General features: G+C 38.6%; 1 protein-coding gene across 2 annotated transcripts in view; it reads left to right on the forward strand.

Annotated features, from left to right (window-relative positions):
• Window positions 1-23,441, forward strand: part of LOC124545389 (elongator complex protein 4) — a 39,029-nt gene that overhangs the window by 5,776 nt on the left and 9,812 nt on the right. Inside the window, exons 4-8 of one of the 2 annotated variants that reach the window (XM_047124301.1) lie at window positions 865-1,105; window positions 1,964-2,217; window positions 10,235-10,444; window positions 15,621-15,732; window positions 20,330-20,469. In XM_047124301.1, coding sequence (XP_046980257.1) covers window positions 865-1,105; window positions 1,964-2,217; window positions 10,235-10,444; window positions 15,621-15,728 — 813 coding nt within the window. In that variant the 3' untranslated portion in view covers window positions 15,729-15,732; window positions 20,330-20,469. Of the gene's footprint in view, window positions 1-864; window positions 1,106-1,963; window positions 2,218-10,234; window positions 10,445-15,620; window positions 15,733-20,329; window positions 20,470-23,441 lie in introns of those variants that run through there. The other variant, XM_047124300.1, reaches the window with a different exon arrangement.

The raw sequence follows: 23,441 nt of genomic DNA on the forward strand, positions 1-23,441 counted from the left end.
CACCCTTCTCTCTCTCTCTCTCTCTCTCTCTCTCTCTCTCTCTCTCGTAAATATTCTGTGTGTTCTTCCAGCTTTTTACATGCCTCAGCGATACCATATTTCTAACAGTTCCAGTTTCTGTTTTTCATACACTTTTGTAGCCAATGTTTTGCTGTGTGCAGCCAGTGGAAGGAACTTAGACACTCACCGTATAGTTGAGGTGCATATGTGTGTGTTTTCATTAATCTTTTAGCTCTGAATTGCCTGAAAGCGTAGCTACGAGTTGTTTACATACCTCTTTTTCTTTGTTGCTTGATTTTCATTTTTATACATCTTTCCCCCCCCCCCCCCCTCCTCGGTTGAGTAAAGTGGCAAATAGTTTAAACAATAGATTGTACATGTTGGTAACCAGCTCAGTTATGTTCTGTCCTCATTGGTATACCTTTTGTTTGAGTCTGTCAATGGCTGCAGATGCACATTGTTGTGGGTTTGCAACAGTGTCACAGATTTTTTTCTTCTACTAACTACACAATGAATGAGATCATTCTTTATCTCAGGAGCTCAAGTTGATAAAGAAAGCTTTTAAAAGTGATTAGTCGGAAATATTTAAGACCTCTGTTATATTTTGGCTCTTAAACTCCATATTTATCTTCAAGTATTTCGTATAAACTATGATGCTAATGTTTGATTTCTGCAGTTTCTTTCCGTGTTTGATTACCCCACCAAGTAATTTTGTTTTGAATTTAAAAATTTGCTACAGAAAGTTAAATATAAAATACTAAAGATGTAACTGTTAGACTCTGTAAAAAGCGTTCTTGTTGACTGATTCAGGTACACATCTCCTTTGTGTTTTGAACTTTTCCTCTGAGTTTGTTTGTTTTTCAGGTAGCCGAATTACCAGCAATAGTACAGGAAGATGACAGCGAACCTCCAAATTGTGCCACTGCAGATGAGAAAATGAAAATTGCATGGCGTTATCAGAACATAAAACCGGATGTACCATCACAGTCAAGAACAAGTTTTGGTCACTATTACGACTTGACCCGAACAATGGATTTGGAAACAATTAAAACGGCAAATATTTTTTATTGGCATGGGAGTCAAAGTCAGCCTACAGAATCCAGTGGTGAGTTTTTCACAGCAGAATAAAATTTTTCAGTTTCATTTGTAGTTAGGACAGAGAAAAGGTAACTTTTCTTGTATTCTTGTTGGATGATTGGTACAGTAATTTTATTGTATTATGGCTGAACTTAGTTAACAGATTGGAACACAGATGCACTCTTATCAAATGCATTTACTATTAAGGTAAACAAACTATTTCAATCTCTAAAATGTACACACACACACACACACACACACACACACACACACACACACACACACACACACACACAAAAAAAAATCACAATCACAATATATGCACAACAGATCCTCTATACTTACTTCATTGATTAAGTATGTTAACTTGTAATATAATATAAAAGTGTGTGAGCGAGTGTGTGTGTGAGAGCAAGGGTGCATGCACGTGAGGCGTGAGTATGTGGGCGCGAACACGCGTGCATGCGTGAATAGGTGTTTTCCTGTTATGTCAGTTTAAAATTGAGTTAAGTCTGTGATAGTTTAATCATGGAAGTGCTTGCATGTCTGTGTACTGGATTTACAACATTTTGACATGTTTCACGTGTGAATTACTGTACATGTGATCCATAAAACAAGCAGGAAACTAAAATACTACAAGTACAGATGTTATCCGTTACTCTGCTTGTGTCACTTTTCACATTTCTTTCAGTGGTTCATTCAAACTGTTCTGATCTTTTATTAATACTGTAATTTCAGATTTTTATCAAACATCAGAATTCAGAATTCATTTTGCTTATTTGTATCACTGAATGAATTTTTTATTTTATATTATTTTATGATCATCCTATACTTTCCTTATAGCTTGATGTATTGTGTTTTGGAATATGAAACTTCTGATCTACAGGTCACTTTGCTGAAGCTGGCTATGGGCAACTGCTTCAATTTATCCGTGACCATGTTGAAGGAGGAGGGTTCTCTGTACATGTAAATCCTGAACATCGAAATATTTTAAGGGTGGGTGTGACTAGCATGGGTTCTCCGCTGTGGGGGCCTGTGGAAGATATCAAAGACTTATGCCACTTTCTGTATTGCCTTCGTTCACTTATCCGTTCTGCATTTGGTGTCTGCTTATTGACACTGCCGTGGCATCTGTTTGAGGTAAGTTCTACTCACAGGATTTTAGAAAGAAAGTTAGAATATGTTAGAAGACTTTCTGTTTTAGTTTGTGGATGAAGTATCATAAGCAGCCTAACTAATATTTATTATAGTCATATAATTGTCCTTTTACAACCAAATAAAATTATGTGACTCTCTAGATTTCAGCAGATCTGTTGAATATCTCCTCTATATGTGAAATGGAAAGCAGAAAGGAACACTTTGTCCACAATATTGGTTTTTGAGCTGTTACAATTTTTACATCCAGCATTAAATTCTGAACAGTTTGTAAAAGAAGTAGATCTCTATCTCTATAATTGAGTGAGTTATAACAGGTTGAGTACTGGTGATAGAAAATAGGTGCTTTGAGATAAAGCATTTTAATGTTTCACTTTATTACCATTATTAAATTTGCCATATTTAAGACACAAATTCTGCATATATATTACCCTTAAAATGTCCTTTGTGAAATGTTACAAACTTTTTTAAGTCAAAATTACACATCAAGTGGTTAATGTCTTCACACCAATATCACATTGTAGTGCGCAAAAATTAAAAACCAAATAAACTGGCCCCAAAATGAGAAAAATTTGCGTACCCTGCACAGCCCCCCCCCCTTTTTTTCCCAAAAGATTGGTAATTTTACTCTCTACTAAGGTATCTTTTAGGTGAGATTTCAATTTTGAACCCATTAATGGGCCTGAAATTTTGAAGTCAAACAGCCCCCAAAAATAGATGATTGAGATCCAATATTTTATAGTGGCCAAAAAATTTGATTTTGTGCTTCTAAAATAAGTGTATCCAAAGGAATTCAAGATTGTTCATAAACAGCTGTTTCACCTCTTCTTCTTTGTTTCTGGAATATTTGGCTATTAAGGTGGTTCTTCAGGATCCTCGTTATCACTGACTTGAGGTTCTGGTTCATGTTCTAGTCCTACTTGAAAACACAGAACGTCTTTTCGTTCCTTTTTGCAGTTGGTCCTCATATTTGAAAATTGTAGTCTGTTTGTTGTTTTGTCATCCCTGCTGAATCTGTTTCCTCTGGGAAAGATGTGGTGTGCATATTTATTTCCATCAATGTCTCATTTTGCAATGTACACTAACTTTGCAGTTAACGTTGAACTCAAGGTGGGTATTGTTAGTTATGTGGTACTTTGTTAGCAGTACTATTCTTCAATACATTTATTCAGTCATATGTACTGACAGAAAAATCATCTTTTTCATTTGTAGAGTTAACATGTGTTTACTGTTTTATCCATCTTCAACAAATGTAGTTCTATACATTGAAGTAATCAGCAACCAGTTGCATGGGAAAAAAAAGAAAAAAAAAGAAAAAATTCGTTAACTAGTTTCAGGCACGTAGTGCCCTTCTTCAGGTAGGCTTTTATTGCTGCAGTAACATCAGATGTCAACTGGCAATTTAGGGCTGCCAACTGTAAATTGGTAACATCTGTAGCTTTTTATAGCTCTCTTATAAAAAGAGAGCTCTTGTCTTATTCTGCATTATTGTATTCACAAAATTTTCCTCTTTCATACAAAGCTTCTGAGCTCCTTAAAATGCATATAAAAAATTAGGAGGTACTATGCATCTTGAGCCATATAATCACCATAAGGTGTTTAGCATACAGGCAGGATCCTGACACAGCTGCTGTCTACAACTGATCCTGTTCCAGACTAACTGCTTAGTAGTCCACTTCATCGAGCATTTTCATTCTTTTTCTTCCTATTTTCTTCTGTCCTTCAACTCTTATGTTTGGTAGCTGTTTGATTTCCTTTTTCTTGTGAGTATGTGTCCCACTCAGCTTGATTTCCATTTCTTAAGGGTTTAAGAGAACTCTGTGTTCCTTTACCCTTTCTGTTTCTTCACTGTTCTTCACCCATTTTTATTTCTCCATTCTCCTCCAAATACACATGTCAAATGCTACAATTTTTTACTCTTTCTCTCTTCTTAAATTTCCAGCTTTCATAGTCATAGCAAAAAACATTCCACATGAAGTGTTTACTATTCTTTTCCTTAACTCCAACCACATTTTTCTGCATAATAAGTGTTCCTCTTTCTGGAAACCTTGCTTTGCCATTACAATTGATTTCTTATTTCATTTTTCAACACACTGTTGAATTTATCAAAGCTAATGTATCATAGCCTTTCAAGTTAAATTACTGCTTGCTGAGTGAAATACCTACTGTATCTACTCGAATCTAAGCCGCACTTTTTTTCCCGTTTTTGTAATCCAAAAAACCGCCTGCGGCTTAGAATCGAGTGCAAAGTAAGCGGAAGTTCTGAAAAATGTTGGTAGGTGCCGCCACAACAAACTGCTGCCGTCGAATGTATGTAGCGCTATACAGGCATGCTTTGCAGGCACAAAGATAAATACTGGCGCCAAAACCTCTGCATCAGTAAATAAATTAAAAAAAGGTGGAAGACGAGCGTTTTCTCTGCCCCGAGTTTCAACCACTGCATTTTTCATACATTATCCAACGTAGTAAATACAAATTCCGTATTGTTCATCTTCGAATGTAGCAGCATTTCAATGTACTACGAAAATCCGACTGGAAAGACTGTTTGGGATGTTTATCAATATGGCCAACTCCACGTTCTGAATTTTTTCCAACCTGTGAGAAGAGATTGTTGCTAACAGGAATTTTATGAATTGTGAATCACATGCAGTATTCTCTGCACCATAAGAATAATACGAATATAAACATTTTGCCATGTATTCTTTCGTGTTTGCTGCTATCTCATTTAAATCCTGTCTGCCTAATAAACTACGAAACTAGAGTGAGACAACAGCAGACGCGGAATAATATACATATGTCATGTTTATATTCGTACTATTTTTATGCCTAATAGTGATACAGTCAGAAATGAAGCACGGCAATTGACTAGATTTTTAAATCTATGATGACTAATTCCTGTGCAGAATGTAATGTACTAAAGAGGCGTCTGCAAAGATTTTCAAACAGAGAAAATTTTTCGCTAAACTCTAGTTCAGATCATCATCTATCATACACAGTCTATTATTTGGTTCTTGTTGATCATTACCAAAGAAAGCAGCAGTGTAAGTAACAACAAATAGCAGTCTTTTGTCATTGTTTCACTAATGAGACGATTCCTCTTTTAAGCCATGATAGCGCGCACAACAGCAAGCCATGCCGCGAGCGGCGACAGGCCATTAACACTCATTAACAGAATGCGACAAACAATGCATGAGTCAGTACAATAATACATTTTCAGCTTAGAGTGACGTAAACACCTATAACATAGAGAACGGCACTTATCAGATCAAAGAAAAATAAGCAATCAATTCAAACCAGACGAAGCACGTGAAAAAGGAAGGGTACCCATATAAATACGGACAGAGCACCTGACGCATAGTAATGCCTACCTGGTAAAGCTTAACTGCTAAGCTTACGACTCGAACCAAACTACTGTAGCTGTATTGTCATTCATTCGACCTAAATTGTGTCTCATATTACAATGGACCAACTTTGTTTCGATTTCGAGGTGTGGCCTAAAACTTTTCTCTCCCCCTTGAATTTCGAGACTCAAATTTCAGGTGCGGTTTAGATTTGGGAAATTTTTTTTTCCCTTGATTTCAAGCCTCATTTTCTACGTGCGGCTTAGATTCGAGTGCAGCTTAGATTCTAGTAAATACGGTATATTGCCAACTTTATAGTCTATTATTTCATTATTCTTTATCCGGATTTTTTCCTGTCTGCATTTGCTTTGTGTGTCCCTTATTGGAGTCTGAGTCTTTCTCAACTGTACTTGAGCTGCAAAGAATTCCCTTTCCTTCCCCGTTCTGAAGAATGTGTGCTTCTGAACCCCCAAGAGTGGGTCAAATGAGAAAGCTGTATGCAAAATTTTTCAATTAATTTTATGTACATAAAAACAGTCACACTTGTTCTTGGTTTCTGGGCAGACTAGCTTGTATTTTGGGATTAGATTACATTAACCTTTGTTCTCTGTGCTGCAAGATTTTATTTAAATGTGACAAAGTAAATAATTAATTAAATCAATGTGCTGCAGATATAATTTTGGTTGTGTACGTAAACCAGCAGTGCCTCTTTACAGTCAGAGGTAGAGAAATAGTGGTCTAAAAATGCCCTGCTACCATTTCTTACTCCTTGCTTGGTCTGTGGCACTTTTGTGACAAATAGTGCATTTTTCTACTTGCATGGCGATGTCTTCAACACTATTTGACAAATACTCCATTTATTCACAACTGAAACAGAGTACAGTAAGTAAAATAAATCGTAACCTGGAGCCAAAACAGAACATGGTAGTTTAACTAGAAAGTAATTCTTCTAAGTAATTGTACACAATTAACAAAGGCTTCCAAAGCAGCAGTCTGGTAGAAGCCAACTCCAATAGAAGGTCTTTGTCAGGTGAAGTAATAGTGCTGCTAGATGATATGAAGTGAAGTGGAATGGCTGATGTGGCTTCCTAAGTATGAGGCACATCATATAATTACACACTCCTCTGTACATGTTGTGAGTGGCTTCTACGACATGCCACGTAGTCTTTTGAGAACTGCCTAGTGCTGACCCCACCTTAGGCCGCCAATTCTGGGATCATCTCATCGGAGTTGGAGGACCCTGGTTGACCATTAGGCAAGGACACAAAACATGATGTGTGTCTCTTTGTGTGATGCATGATGCTAAGACTGGAATCTAGAAGTAAACTGTGTAGTATGTTTTGCAAACTTATACAGAATAATAAAAGTAAGTAGTAGCTTCAATAATGTAGAAGTGACCACCTAAAATCTTAACTCTTTTGGGCACGTAGCACATTTCATATTTGTGTTGTGCTGTCTGAGCAGAAATTTATGAACTGTAGTATTAAGAATTAAGTTACTTATGTCACTTGCTCCCTCCTATCCCACCCCATCTTTTTCCCAAGCCCAAATTTAACACTTAACACTGTTAATAAGCAATCATAGTAGGATCACTTTATTGTCTTAAGGGGAAGTTTCTTCAAGTTTATCAGAAAAAAATCTGCAGTGAAAGACAAATAAGGGTAGACCGCCATCTAACATAATAAATTACAGCTGAATTACTTGCAGTTAAATTATCAGTACTTTAGGATTAAACAATAAATAGCGAAAATAATCAGTTTTGGAATATATAAGTAGATACATAAAAAATGTACTCACTAAATGGCATTAGGGGAAAACACATACACTGACGGGAGGGGGAAAAATCACAGGACCGAGGAGGAGTTGTGCAACATGAACGAAAATTGGTAGGCAGGTTTCTACAACCAAAATAAGATATCTGTCCAAATTTTACTGGCATTAGTAGTACGACTATGAGGATGCAAATCAGGTTTGTTTTAAATAGAAGCTGTAATACCTGTGAACTTTAGTTACCTTTGAGATTGGATAGGGTGATCTGATTTAAGTCAAGGATGTCATTATGAACCCATTATCAATACTTCATTGAGTTTGTATGAGGTCATGTCATAGGGCTACAAGAAGCTGGATGTTCCATCTGCAAGACTGCTGAAAGAGTTAGCTGGAATTTAGCAACTGTACAAGATTGCTGGCAGTGGTGGTCATGAGTATATACGGTTGCAAGAAGACGGGCTCCAGATGGCCATGTGTCACTACTGAGAGGGAAGACGTTGTGTTCAGCTTATGACTTTGGTGCATGGTACTGCATCTGCAGCAGCAATCGTCACTACGGTGATGCAACAAACTGTTAGGAATCAGTTATGCAAGAACAGCTCTGACGCAGGTGCCCTTTAGCATGCATTCCACTGATCCCAAACCACCACCATTTGTGAGAGCTCATTGGAGGGCCGGGTGGAGTCTGTTCTATTTTTTGATGAAAGCTGGTTCTGTCTCAGTGCCAGTGATGGCCGTGTGTTGTTTAGGAGGTGGCCAGTAGAGGGCCTGCACCAAACTACCTGTGTGCTTAACAAGCTGAACCTACACCTGGAGCTGTGGTCAGGGGTGCGATTTTATATGGCAGCAGGAGCACTCTTGTTGTTATCCCACACAACCTGACTGCAAATTTCCACATCAATCTGATGATTCAAGTTGTAGTGCTGCCATTCATGAACAGCATTCCAGGGGGTGTTTTCCAACATTATAACACTCACTGATATACTACAGCTGTTGTAGCCCAACATGCTCTACAGTATGTCAACATGTTGCCTTGGCCTGCTTGATCACAAGGTCTGTTTCCAATTGAGCACACATGTGACATCATTGGTTGAGAACAGCAGTGTCATCCACGAACTGCATTAACCATCCCTTTATTGACCGACCAAATGAAAGAGGCGTGGAACTCCACAAACTGACATCTGACACCTGTACAATATAGTGGTGGTATTTACACAAGTTATTAATGTACCAGCATCTCACGTTAGCAATGACTTATCCTCCCTTACATTAACTTGTTATCTGACATTGTTAATCACTTAAATATATTACTTAGACAATGTGATAGCAGCCATGTCATTTGCCAGCTCTGCTGCAATCATTGCACAGCTTTTTATATTGGTATGACTACCAGCCAGCTATCTACTAGGATGAGCGGCCGCTGCCAAACTGTGGCCAATAGCAACCTGTGGCACAACATGCAGGTAAACATAACAGGCTTGATTTCAATGTCTGCTTCAGTATCCAAGCCATCTGGATCCTTCCCTCTACCACCAGTTTTTCTGAACTGTGCAGATGGGACTTATCCTTACAACACATTCCCCACTCCCATAATTACATACTGTCCCCACATCCTCCACTCAACAGTTTCCACGTCCTATGTCCTATCATCTCCTCCCTATCCCCACCATCCTGCCCCACAACCTCCTGACACTGCACCTGTTGGAGTCTAGTCTGTGCACACTCTGCCAGACAGTGTTCATCTCTCCCCCCTCCTGTACACTACTATCCCTTTCCCTTCCGCACCCCATCCAGATTGCTGCTTGCATCCCACGTGATGTTGCGTTCTGGCCCAAGATGCTGGAATTGGTGGTTGCGTGTGCATGAGGTGTGCTTGCTTGCTTGCTTGTTTTTGTTGTGTGTGTGTGTGTGTGTGTGTGTGTGTGTGTGTGTGTGTGTGTGTGTGTGTGATGAAGGCTGTGGCTGAAAGCTACATGCGAGTGTCTGCTGATTGTGCCTGTCTGCAATTTAATGTCTTTTCTTTACAGTAAGTAGCAATCTATATTCCTACCTGGAGTTTCCATTGTTTGATTACTTAGACAAACGTAATCCCAAAATATCATTACTCTACATTAATTGTTTTTTGATATTGTGATTTTTTTCCACCAGTAAACAAAAGTTGAGGAAGTGTGCTGCAAGCTTTTGGAGCCAGTTGCGCCTCTTCCAGATAGTAGAATTGAAGGGGAAGGAAGAGGGATAAAGAAAATGACTTTTGAAGTTTAGGAAATGGTGAGAGTTATGGAAAAGATGTCCAGAAACTCAGGTCAGGGGAGAGCTATCTGATGGGATGAGAAGGGAAGATTGATTGTTGGAACTGAAAACCTGTGACCATGCAAGTGGAAGATGGATAAAAAGCAAGATCGAAGTTACTGATGAAACATAATGCTACAGCTAATAAGATCAGAAAGCAACTGCATTATATGTGGTGGAAGTGGGGAGGAAATGGACAGGTTAGAAAATAAAAGATACAGAACACTACTAAAAGGGAGTGAAGAAAGGAATTGTTACTGAGGAGAAATGTTGAGACTGAAGAAATCAACATTAATTAAAGCCATATGAGGTGCAAGAACAGAGGACATGTTGCAATGCCAGTTTCCACCTCTAGAGTTCTGAGGAACCGGTGTGAGCGAAGAATCCAGATGGCACACGTGGTGAAACAGCCACTGAGGTCACGACTGTCATATTGTAGAGCACGCTTTACAATATGATATTGTGTGTGTTTTAGTATACACCACGTCTGTGGTCATTCATCCTAACTTATAACATGGTGGTAGTCACACCAATGTAAAAGTTTATTGTAAACATGTCTGTCACACTTATAGTTTCTGTGCAACTGCTGTTTGTTTTTTCAGCCAGTGCCTGGTGCAGTGGAGAGATTTGAACATTTGGTGGACTATGTAGTTAGACTGGAGGCTTGGGAAGGTGATGTTCTACCTGCTCTCCGTGATTACAATGGCTTACTTCACCTTCGTAAGCTTCCAGCCATCAATACACTTGCTCCGCATATACCTGAAAGCTTGGACCTTGCCTTCCGTTTACGGCGTAAGAAGTTTGTGATACAGGTAACTCTAAAAATATCTGACATTTTTCAGTTTAGTCATTCTTAGGTTTCTATCCTTTCTGCCAATATTTTAAATCCTTCCTGGAAATTGAGTGGGGGCAACTTTGTAGTGGTTAGAAAAGACTGAGAGGCAGTAGCTAGTTGAATTGCTGTCAGTTTATAATGCATGCTCAGATGATACAGTCTGAAGTGTGCCACATGGGAAAGGCACAGGTCAGGATTCAAACTGTAGTTAGCCCAAATTTCTTAAATCCTAGTGAATATCTGACACAGCGCATAAATAAGAAATTGTATTCTCTGCATGAGTTTGTATCTGTTTTTCCTTCTGCAATAAATTTGAGAGATTCAAGGCAACAATATCATGTGTGACTCATACCAACAAGTGAGGTAGTTAATATCCTGTATTTGGCACTAATATGACATCTAGACTCATGGCAGTAAAATGTTATTCATTTTGTGAGGCAAAGGGATGAACTTATATTCAAGTAGAGAAAAATGATTCATTTTTAGCACACAAAGTATGAGTCACAATTATTTTATATTGTGACAGGTGTTTAATATGGGCTATCAAGTGAAATTTGTGACTGGATTGAGGACTTTTTGGTAGGGTGAACATAGCATGTTACCTTGGATGGAGAGTCATCTTCAGATGTAGAAGTAACTTCACATCTGTCCCAGAGAAGTGAATTGTAGCTGGTGCTGTTCATGTTGTATATCAATGACCCTGCAGACAATTTTAATAGTAAGCTCAGACTTTTTGCAGGCTGCACTTATCTTGTCTGAAGTATTGTCTCAAAGAAGCTGCATAAATATTCAGTCAGATCCTGATAAGATTTCAGAGTGGTGCAAAGATTGGCAACTTGCTTTAAATGTTGAGAAATGTAATATAGTGTACTTCACAAAATGAAAAAATGTAATATCCTATGACTATTAATATCAATGAGGCACTATTGGAGTCGACCAACTCATACAAATACATGGATGTAGAACACTGTAGGGATATGAAATAGAATGATCATATGGCTCAGTTGTGGGTAAAGCAGGTGGCATACTTTGGTTTATTGGTAGAATACTGGGGAAGTGCAATCAGTCTACGAAGGAGGTTGCGTACAAATCACTCATGTGAATGGTTCCAGAATATTGCTAATGTGGGGGCCTGTACCAAATAGGACTTACAGGGGATAGAGGGGATATTGAACATATACACAGAAGGGCAGCACGAATGGTAACAGATTTATTTGATCCATGGCAAAGTGTCACACAGAGACTGAAGAAACTGAGCTGGAAGACTCTTGAAGATAAACATAAAGTATCCCGAGAAAGTCTGTTTCACAGAGTTTCAAGAATTGGCTTTAAATGATGACTCTAGGAGTGTATTACAACCCCCTATGTATCACTCACTCAGGGATTGTGAGGACAAGATTTTTGATCAATCACTCTTCCCATGCTCCATATGCAAATGGAACAGGAAGAAACCCTAATAACTGGTAAAGTGGGCTGTACCATCTACCACGCACCTCAGGGTGGTTTGCTGAGTACAGATGGTGTAGGTGTAGATGTAGATGTGTATGATACAACACACTAAATGATAAAAAATTTGTCATTTGTTGTATTACCACAATAATAACAATTTTAAAATTACACAGATTATTTTATTATTGCTCTCATTGTAGTACATTCATTTATGTAGCCACCAATAACATCATTTTGTTTTTGGTGAATTTATCACCAATTGAAATTCATTCAAAGCTGATGATGTTTTTAAGGAATCACCTTCCCCATTTTCATCTGTTGAAATATAGACACCTAAGCACAAATATGGCCGAACTTGCCCTGAAGACGGTACATGTGAAAGACACCCGAAACTGCTACCACATTGTAAACACTTAGAAACTACTGAATATTCTTCTGAATGATTGATGACTAAGTATAAAATAGCTGATGTCATAGGTATATAAACAAAAGATTCCGTTACATTATACATGAAAAATTTATCTTAAGAAAATATTGTGCAAGAAGGATACTGAAATTCTTGAGTGTAAACTTAAAGCAAAAGCAAATATGACTTTCTGAGCAATGTTTGCACCATTTTTAATCAAATCAGTGGGTGGAAGCTTTGGGGGGGGGGGGTGATCAGCAAGAAGAAAGGCAAGGTTGATTTCATCTGGTAGAGATATGATGGCCAATTATTTTGCTATGGAAATTGTATTCTTGTTATTGATTACCTTGCGAAGCTTATTAATATGTTTAATGCTATACAAGGCATATGGATCAGTTTGAAGAAAAACTACATGAGAAGATCTATAATTGAACAAAGGAAGAAACAATTTTTCACTTTTATTTGCCCTCATACAGTGTTGAAAGTAAAACATAACTGACTTACAACTGAAAGAAGGAAGCAAAATGTGAGTGCAAAAAAGTAAATAAACTGAACATGAGGTGTTCTACCAAAACTGGAAATTATGCTACACTTCACATGCTATCAAGTAGACAACAGTAACAGATATGTGCAAAGTATCTGAATATATGTCGTGTGGTAGTTTGTGATAGGCATACAAGTAGCTTTGAGGTTTTGCTTCCGTGTTTAGCGATTTCCACAAGGGATTGTTACAGGTTATTCCCAGGTTCCAGCAAGACAAAGCCATAATGAATCTCCAGTGGTCCTATAAACCTTAAGTTAGATGTCGATTTTACTTTTTTTTCTAATTGATGTTCTTGTTTGATTTCTTGTCTTATTTTTTGTTTGTGGTCCATAAATTTAGCATTTAAAAATTTAACTAATAGGGAATTAGACCAGTCATAATACTATATATTGTGTTCCCATGCATTTGATGTAGTAAGAGCAGTAAATCAAAGAAACTTAGGGATACATTTGGGGAAGTGGTTAGAGAGACTAAGTGAAATAATGACAACTACTTCCATATCTTGTTGTTTGAGGATTTCCCAACATCATAACTGCTTGAAAAATTCTTGGATGTAGAGTCAGGTTGTATTATCTAAGCTGCACAATATTGCTGTCCTGCCTTCGGACTGAGCAAGGAGGTGCAGTGGTTAACATTCTGGACTCGCATTCGGGTTCAAACCCGCATCCGGCTGTCCTGATTTAGATTTCCGGTGATTTCCCTAAATCACTTTATTCAAATTCTGGGATGATTCCTTTGAAAGGGCACGCACAACTTCCTTTGCCATCCTTCCCTAATCTGATGGAGCCAGTGACCTCACTGCTTGGTCACCTCCCCCAAATCCACCAACCAACCAACCAACCTACATTTGATTCCCCAGCGGTGTTATCTAAAAGAATTCGTTTGCCTGCAGCCAACAATTTTTAAGTACTGCCAATGCTTATTCCCATGTTTCAATGAACTGAACACTTGTGTCATTGTTAATTACATTGTTAGCTGTACGTATTTCAACTGCTTTTGAAATGAAGGACTCCCAGTACATTGAGATGGACATGTGAATTTTGGTCTCTGTAGTTCATACCATGTTCCGTATCAAGACCGTTTTTAGTAACAGCAAATTTTTCTGCCTGAACTAGTCTTGTGTGATATCTGTTTTCATCACATCCTTCTTTGACATTGCGACACTTCTGGCCAGTGTATGATTTTCAACACTAACATAAGATCTCTTAAACTCCTGGTCTTTGTAGACTTTGGTCATCTTTTACAGAACCCAGCATTGTTTGTACTATGAGAGAAGACACATTTTATGGGATGTTTCTTGGAGAGTCTGCTGATTTTGAAGATAAGACATTGAGAGCAACCCAAATAAACAGAGAATTCCACTATGAAGGTTTTCCTGCCTTATCTGGGCAATGTGTCCTTCAATATCAGCAGGCTCATCAGGAAACCCTGAATAAAATGCATTTTCTGTCATCTAATTTGAATGCAAATGACACTGATTACAGTAAAAGAATACCCAGGTCTAACAATGATAACCTGTTATACATTTAGGCAGTACAGTTGAAACTTGGCAGGGTGAAAGTAAAGGGACACTTATTTTTGCTTAGGTGCCAGCACTCAATAGTTTCTGAGCAAATGATGCTCAAAGTTTTGATGCTACTTCATTAGTCTGCTCACGCACCATGAATGCTCATGAATTAGTAGTGCAGCAATTGGACAAACCTTCGGGTTAGGGGTAGAGTCCTTCAGTAGATATCAAAGGGTCCTAGGTTTGAAACCAGCCTCTGCTTAAATTTTGGGAGTTGGGTGCGCTTAAAAAAACATGAGATAGGCTTTGAACACAAGGCACAAAAATTCAAATGGGTGGTTCTAGATACTGCATTACAAACTCACTTGGAGAGCACTGATGAAGTTGAATCCAAACTTTGGCTGTCATTTTTTCAGAAAATGACAAGTGTTAGCACCTAAGCCAACATCGGTGTTGAATCAGAGTGTGACCTATGGGGGATCCTCTAGTAAAAAGACCAAGAATATAAGAGATGCTGTGTTAGTGTGGAAAATCATACATTGACCAGACATGTTACACTGTTAACCATAGATGCAATGAACACAGACATCTTGCAGGACTAGTTCAGCCACAAAAATTGCCTGTTGCTGAGCACTGTCTTGATACAGAATGTGATATGAATTATGGATGGGCCATGATTGGACTCCACATTCTGGGACTTTGTCATTAAAGAAGCAGTTGAAATACGTATAGCTAACAGATTAATTATCAGGAACAGAGGTTTTCAACCCGGCAAAATATGGGAAGCAGCATTGGCAGCACTAAGGAATCAATTGGCTGTATGGAAACAAATTCATCAAAATAGCACTGATGGGGAATTTAAGAAAGGACAGCTAGGCCACACACATGTGGTGGGGACCATGGATTGCTGCAGAATCTTTCCAAGCCACACATGTGGAATCTGTAGCTCGCTTCTCTGTCAGGAGGCTTTGAATGAAAAGGTCATCTCCACTGAAGTTGTACCCCATTTCTCGGCACCTGTGCATTTCTGGGAAGCTGTCATATAAACAGGCAAACCACAACAGCTAGCCAGAGTTGCACCTGCAGATGATGAGTAACTGCTTCCTGGAAATATTGTGGAGTTTAGACAGTACAACCCAATGCTTACCTGAGAACATTTCATGTACTTCAGTGTTATTTACAGTGCACTTACAGAGATATTAGTATAGTACAATGAAACAGTAATGAAGTCTTATTTTCCTTTGCAGAAACTACACCTTCCACCAGAACTTCAAGAGTCAACTGAGAGAGAGCAAGATGAACTAATAGGTCCTTCAGGGAGCAGGTTGCCATGTGGAAAAGCCTTAGACTTCTGATGTGGTGAGTAATTTTTCCTTTTCATAAGGTAATGGCAGGGTGGATAAATTACTTTTAAAGTGATATTTATTTGTCTGTATGTTTAGCAAGAGTCTCTTGGTGCTTAGTGGGCAAGTGTCAGATTACAAATTGAAAGATTTGTCAAGCTGCATTCTGATTTGCAGTCCATGTTAAACTGTCAGTCCTCATATAATTGTGTATGTAAATGAATCCAAAAGCTGAAGCAATTCAAGAACATACTAACTACTTCCAATAGGATAATGCGTGTAAAAGAACGTGGTGTTCAAATCAACCTTTGATTACACTAGCCAACAGTGAAAAAGTAACTGGGATGAAATAAATGTTGTTAACTATATGACCACATTGGTAATGTAAATACCAATGGAAAAACTCGAATTAGCGCTTGTTTCCAAGTTAAAGAGGGGTGCATTTAATTATAATTATATTTGATTGGCATTCATTGTCAATCCCTTCGAAATCTCGCTTATGGCAGACAGAGTGGTGAAATTTCAGACAGCAATAGCTGTTGCTATTTTTAGCGTTGGCTTGTAGCAACAGGGGGAAGGGGAAGAGGAAGGGATGAGCGGAGCATGTTTCATGCAAGTGTAGTTTCAGTCTGTTATGATCTGTGTTCTGTTCAAGTGCTGGAAGAACATGTTACTGAAGTGTAGTTAGTGCATGTGGTCATTGTAATTCCTGTGATTCAAAATGCCTCACAAATGTGTAAACAGTGGTGACATGTTTTGTTATATTTGCGGACAAATTATGTTGACATCGCAAAGGAGGCCAATAATGCCAAATAGTAGGAAGGCATACAGACTGTATTATGGCTGTCAAATTGGGGACCAGGGCAAGCCCTGGGCTCCTCTTACATGTTACATATCTTGTGTCTTGAGGCTTTGTTTGTGGTTCAGTCATAAAAGATCTTCCATGGACTTTGTTATACTAGTGATCTAGCAAGAACCATCGAACCACGTGAATGACTGTTACTTTTGTATGACAACTCCATTAACACATGGCATTTCCAAGAAGAAAAAGTCTTCCTTGACACATCTTAACATACCGCTGGCCATGCAGCCATTGCCTCATGGGGTTGGACTGCCTGTCCCTGTCCCACCTGATTGTGACAGTGACAGGGGTGTTAGTGAACAGTGTGAACTTAATGACCTAGTGAGAGATCTGGAATTGCAGAGAGGTGAAGCTGAACTGTTGGTGTCAAACCTAAAACAGTGGAATTGTATCTGTAGGACAATAAATGCAACTGCAAAAGAAATTGATATTTTGTAATGATGTACAGGGACTAATGGCAACTATGGCCATTTACAGTGGAAGTTGTTCATTGACTTCTCCAAAGTATCTCTCATGTATGTGCTACTGCATAATGGCGACATGCTACCATTGATTCCGGTTGAGTATGTATTTTACATGAAAGAAACATATGATAACATAAAATTATTATTATTGAACTATGACAAGTTTAAGTGGCAGATTTCTGGAGATCTGAAAGTAACAAGCATATTACTTGGGCTACAACAAGGCTTCACCGAATTGTGTTGGTTCCCGTACCTCTGGGATAGCTGCACCGAAGCACTTCATTATAAAAAGAAAGATTGGGCTAAGCATCCCTCACTTGAGCCAGAATCTCACAATGTTATGCGCGAAGCAGTTGTTGAAGCCAGGAGCATAATTCTCCTTGCCCTTCATATAAAATTAGGTCTAATGAAAAGCTTCATGAGGCCCATGGACAATACTGGGGAAACGTTTCTCTGTTTACACAAGAAATTTCCATGTCTTAGTGAGGCAAAAATAAAAGACGGGATTTTTGTGGATTCCCAGATATGCAAACTGTACAAAGATGAGTACTTCAACACCATCCTGACAGCTGGTGAAAAGCTAGCTTGGGATGCTTTTGTTCAAGTGTCAACAATCTTTCAAGGAAATAAGAGGGCAGAAAACTATAAGGATATTGCAGTAAATCCTCAACACTACAACAATAGACTGTGTTGCAACCTGCCATTAAAGTTACATTTCCTAGATTTTCTCTTGGACTTCTTCTGTGACAACTTTGGTGCTATAACCAATGAGCACAAGAACACAGCAACTTTCGGACAGGGGAACGAAATACTAGGGAAAGTGAAGTGCATCAAAGTTAGCCGATTACTGCTGGACACTAATCATGGAATCACCAGCAGAAAAGTACAAATGTGAGGGAAAGCAGTTGCCCCTTCAATGAACTTCTTCCAAGGGATAACGCCAAGGTAAATACGTGCATAAGCTGATACTGGCAATAAAACAAACTTATCAGAACTTCAAAATGAGAGGTAATCTTGAATTTTCATTGACATTTTCATTATCAGCATAACCAAAAACATAACATTTAGCTGTTTTCATGACAGTTACAGAAAAAAGTGAAATGTTGTTGCGTAGTGTCACAGGAATGCCCTGTCTATTTTATCACACTAGCCAATGGTAAAATTGCTCTATTTGTAAAATGAACATGACAGTAGGGCAAAAGAGAGACAAAATACGTGCGAGATTCTTAGTGTTTTGGAAACGAGCCATTTTTCCAGAACAAAAAGAGAAAATTAGGAAGATAAAGAGGAGCAGGTTGTAATAAGAAAAGCATGGTGCACTTATCTGTGTGGTAAAGAAAGAGAACATAAACAAATGCAATCAAAATTAATAGAGGGGTACAATGAGAGAGTGTCATTCTCCATGGCAACAACCAGAGTGCTGTGACAAAGAAGGGACTGTGGTCAAAAACGCTGAAGGAGAAATACTGGATAAGGCAACAAAGTTACTTTTATCCATTTTTGGTTTTTAACGTAATATGGACAACTATGAATGCTTTAATTTATTGACAGAAGATTTACAAACAAGTTTGTACTTGTGAACATTTTGTGTTCATTTATTACTTAAATCATTTTAGTTGCTGAAACATTGAAACAACATTTTTTACTCAAGTAATGTACATGAAAAGGGGAATCTAGTGATATAATGAGTGTCAAGTTTGTAGTGAAACGTGTTGCAAAGTTCAAGGGAAGTCTGTTAGATGAGAAGACCAAGGCTGGCATCAAGGTAAATTTTCACCTAATGGAGCTAAAAATGCTGAAATCCAGCCATCTTGTGAGGCATAACAAGAGTCGTTAAGGAATGCTATATGTCACAAATCAGCAGTGCTTCTCTTTCAATATTGCTGAACAAATTCAAGTATTTCCCATTGAAGTAGCACTGTTAGGATGGGTGGAATTACCTTCCATCTTTAGGTCCAATAGGCAACAGGATTCATTAAGTTTTTATGGTTTATTTGATTGGTAGGCTCTTGGTGCACTTGAGTGGTGAGAGATAATCAATTGTGCTCTACACACTTGCACTCAACATCAACCATGGACATCTATTACCGGTCGAGCTCTACAGTTTTTTTTTGTGGTTGCTCATTATGGCACCATTATTCCACTCACACTGGCACTGCAGAGGTTAAGTGTTTTAGATGTACTGTCTCTCCTGAGTGTTAAGTCAGAACAACATTTCTTTTTAACTCTGATAAATTGTTTTGTTTGTCCATGGCAGCATTAAGTGAAGCCAGACACACTTCATTGACCAGTACCATATTTTATGGAAACTCCAGGTAGGAATAACAACAATGTAAGGAATAGGATATATTGCTGCTTACCGTAAAGATGACCCATTGGGTTGCAGACAGGCACAACGAAAAGACTGATACACATACTGCCGCCGGAGGTGGCGACCAAGTGTGATTGAGGTGTGCTTGCATGTGTGAATGTGTGTATGTTTTCTTTGCTGAGGAAGGCTTTGGCTGATGCTGGCATGTGTATCAGTCTTTTTGTTATGCCTGTCTGCAACTCTCTTTACAGTGAGTAGCAATCTATCCTATTCCTGTATTTTTGTTATTCTGACCTGGAGTTCCCATTATTTGATTGTGGAAAGTTAGGTATTTGTTAAATGATGAGCAAAACTTCTTGAATCTGAAGGGATGAATAAAGACATTATGCTAATGTGGAAGTTTACTTAGATAAAATGCATGTCTCTTGATATCAGACTAATGGAAGCTGTTACACTTTTGATAAGAGCCATTTGTCAAATGGGATACTTGGTTGGGTAGTCTGGTGCTATTCAAGTGGAATATGCTGTGTATTGGCACTGCATTCCAAATTTTCCCCTTGTCTCTCTCACTGTCAATATCAACACAAAAACAATACTACATTCTACGTGCATTCATTAAAGTCATCAGCATGAGATATTTACTTACTGCTATGACTAAACATTCTTACTTTGTAAATGGAAGGTGCCCAGTCACTCTAAATAAAGAAAACTTTCCCTTGTTACACGTTTGAATTCCTATGGTATTTCTGAGCCAGAAAAGATATAAAATCTTCATTATCGTGCTTGTAGAAATAATAGTGATGCCATACATAGGAGTGAACATATTAATAAAGCCAGAAGTAAAAAATATCTTTTGAAATGTGTAGCTCTATATGTTAAGTTCTCTCAGTGCACTGCAGAAAATCTGTGGATGATGTTATCTTTTATTCTCCATTCTCTTTCTACAAGTTGTTAAATACCAGTCTCTTTGTTGCAGTGTAAGATACCATGGTGGGATTCACTGAAAGAGCATTAAATGCAGGTGGTCCATGATTATTTTGCCCTGAATTTCTCCAGAAATTAGGAAACTCACTGCTTGCCTCATGGAAGAAACATGTTGTGAATGTGTATGTTGAAGGTAAATAAATCCCAAAGCTAATGAACGTGTAGACTTCTGAAATGACATTGCATGCCATAGAGGGAGGAGCAATGTGTATGTAGTTTCATTTTCAGTAACTCGTCAATAATATTAATAACACAATTACAGTTTTTGTGAAATATTCATTATTTTAAATTATCTGTTTTAGCAACACGGAAAGTAAATATGACAAAGTCAGTAAAAGATCTTAGTCATAAGCTATACATATATCTCATGACTGGAATACTCTCTTTCAAATTCTGAAGGCGGCAGGGGTAAAATACAGGGAGCGAAAGGCTATTTACAATTTGTACAGAAACCAGATGGCAGTTATAAGAGTCGAGGGACATGAAATGGAAGCAGTGGTTGGGAAGGGAGTGAGACAGGGTTGTAGCCTCTCCCCGATGCTATTCAATCTGCACATTGAGCAAGCAGTAAAGGAAATGAAAGAAAAGTTCGGAGTAGGTATTAAAATCCATGGAGAAGAGATGAAAGCTTTGAGGTTCACCGATGACATTGTAATTCTGTCAAAGACAGCAAAGGACTTGGAAGAGCAGTTGAACGGAATGGACAGTGTCTTGAAAGGAGGGTATAAAATGAATATCAACAAAAGCAAAACGAGGATAATGGAATGTAGTCAAATTAAGTTGGGTGATGTTGCGGGAATTAGATTAGGAAATGAGACAAAGTAGTAAAGGAGTTTTGCTATTTGGGGAGCAAAATAACTGATGGTGGTCGAAGTAGAGAGGATATAAAATGTAGACTGGCAATGGCAAGAAAAGCGTTTCTGAAGAAGAGAAATTTGTTAACATTGAGTATAGATTTAAGTGTGAGGAAGTCGTTTCTGAGAGCATTTGTATGGAGTGTAGCCATGTATGGAAGTGAAACATGGATGATAAATAGTTTAGACAAGAAGAGAATAGAAGCTTTCGAAATGTGGTGCTACAGAAGAATGCTGAAAGATTAGATGGGTAGATCACATAACTAATGAGGAGGTATTGAATAGAACTGGGGAGAAGAGGAGTTTGTGGCACAACTTGACTAGAAGAAGGGATCGGTTGGTAGGACATGTTCTGAGGCATCAAGGGATCACCAATTTAGTACTGGAGGGCAGTATGGAGGGTAAAAATCATAGAGGGAGACCGAGAGATGAATACACTAAGCAGATTCAGAAGGATGTAGGCTGCAGTAGGTACTGGGAGATGAAGAGGCTTGCACAGGATAGAGTAGCATGGAGAGCTGCATCAAACCAGTCTCAGGATTGAAGACCACAACAACAAACAACATATCTCATGACTACTTCAAGTACAACTTCCACCACTTCAAGTACAACTTGCATAGTGTTTTGGAAGTTTACATCTTTGCTGTTAGAGGTATAAGGAGGTCACACCAAAACTATGGTCTAACACAGATTTTTTTTAAGATTCTCTATATAAAAACAAATAAAAATGGTGTTTATCAAATAAAAAAATACTTGCCTTCCATCACTTTTTGTATAGAAGCTTCCATTTTTGATATAGTTGATATTGGTGCATTATGTCATAAAATTCACAAAGAGCACTTTTAATACCCAATATAATCTTCCATGACACAAAGTTTCAGTTCATGTTTCCATGTGATGATGTGGTGTCTATACCCAGTTTACTAGCATTTGATTTGAGGGAGTTAGTGCCATACTCATGTCTTATGTGTAGTGACGTTATAGCTCAAGAACTAATCAACTTTTGTATTGAACTGGGTTGTGGCCTCCATCTTGCGAAACTCAGCTTTCTCCATTTGTCTATGAAATCCAGAGTGTCATAGACAAAGATTCTCTGGTTGATGCCGTGTTCCTTGATTTCTGGACGTTATTTGATACCGCTCTACACTGTCGTGTAGTGAACAAAGTATGTATATATTGAGTACTAGACCAGATTTATAATTGTACACAGAACTTCCTTTCATGTAGAACTCAAAACTTTGCCCTTAACTCTCCCGCATCGTCCCCTACACTCTTCAAGGAGTATTGGACTTCATCGTCATCATCATCATCATCATCATCATCATCATCATCAAACAGAATTGGCAAATGTAAAGATAATTTCAGGAGTACACCAAGTGGGTTTATAGAGCTGCTGCTATTTACAGTTCATATTGACATTGTAGTGAATAATAGGCTCCATGAGGCTATTTGGTGACTATACTACTGTCTATGGGAAGGTTGCAAGACCAGACAACTGTAGTAAAATGCAGGAAGATCTGCAGGGAATCAACGATTGGTACAAAAACTGGCCTCAGTGTAAATAAATGTAATGTATTGCAATAAATAGGCAAAGAGATCCATGGCTGTTTGAGTATGAAATGGATGACAGTAACTACCGTAAAATACATTGGAGTAACTATCCAGGGTAGCCCGCCCAGCTAGCCGTGTGGTCTAACGCGCTGCTTCCTGAGCAGGAAAGCATGCCGGTCCCTGGCACGAATCCGCCCGGCGGATTAATGTTGAGGTCTGGTGTGGCAGCTAGCCTGTCAATGGTTTTTAAGGTGGTTTTCTATCTGCCTCGGTGAATGCGGGCTGATTCCCCTTATTCCACCTCAGTTAAACTATGTTGGCGATTGCTGCAGAAACAGAGTCTCCATGTATGCATACACCATAATTACTCTACCACGCAAACATTTGGGGTTACACTCGTCTGGTATGAGACATTCCTGGGGGGGGGGGTCTACTGGGGGCCAAACCACACAATAACCCTGGGTTCGATGTGGGGTGGTGGTGGTGTGAGTGGACTGCTATAGCCTGTTGTGGGATTGTGAATCACTGAGGGCTATGGCAGGGACGAAACCTCTCCGTCATTTCTAGCTTCTCGGTTTGATACACAATGCACGCGCAACTATCCAGAGTGACTTAAAGTGCAATGACCACATAAAACAGTTAGTAACGAAAGCAGATGCCAGTTTGAGATTCATTGGGAGGATTTCATGGAAATGAGAC

Source organism: Schistocerca americana, chromosome 8, assembly GCF_021461395.2.
Source record: "Schistocerca americana isolate TAMUIC-IGC-003095 chromosome 8, iqSchAmer2.1, whole genome shotgun sequence".
NCBI classification, from domain to species: domain Eukaryota; kingdom Metazoa; phylum Arthropoda; class Insecta; order Orthoptera; family Acrididae; genus Schistocerca; species Schistocerca americana.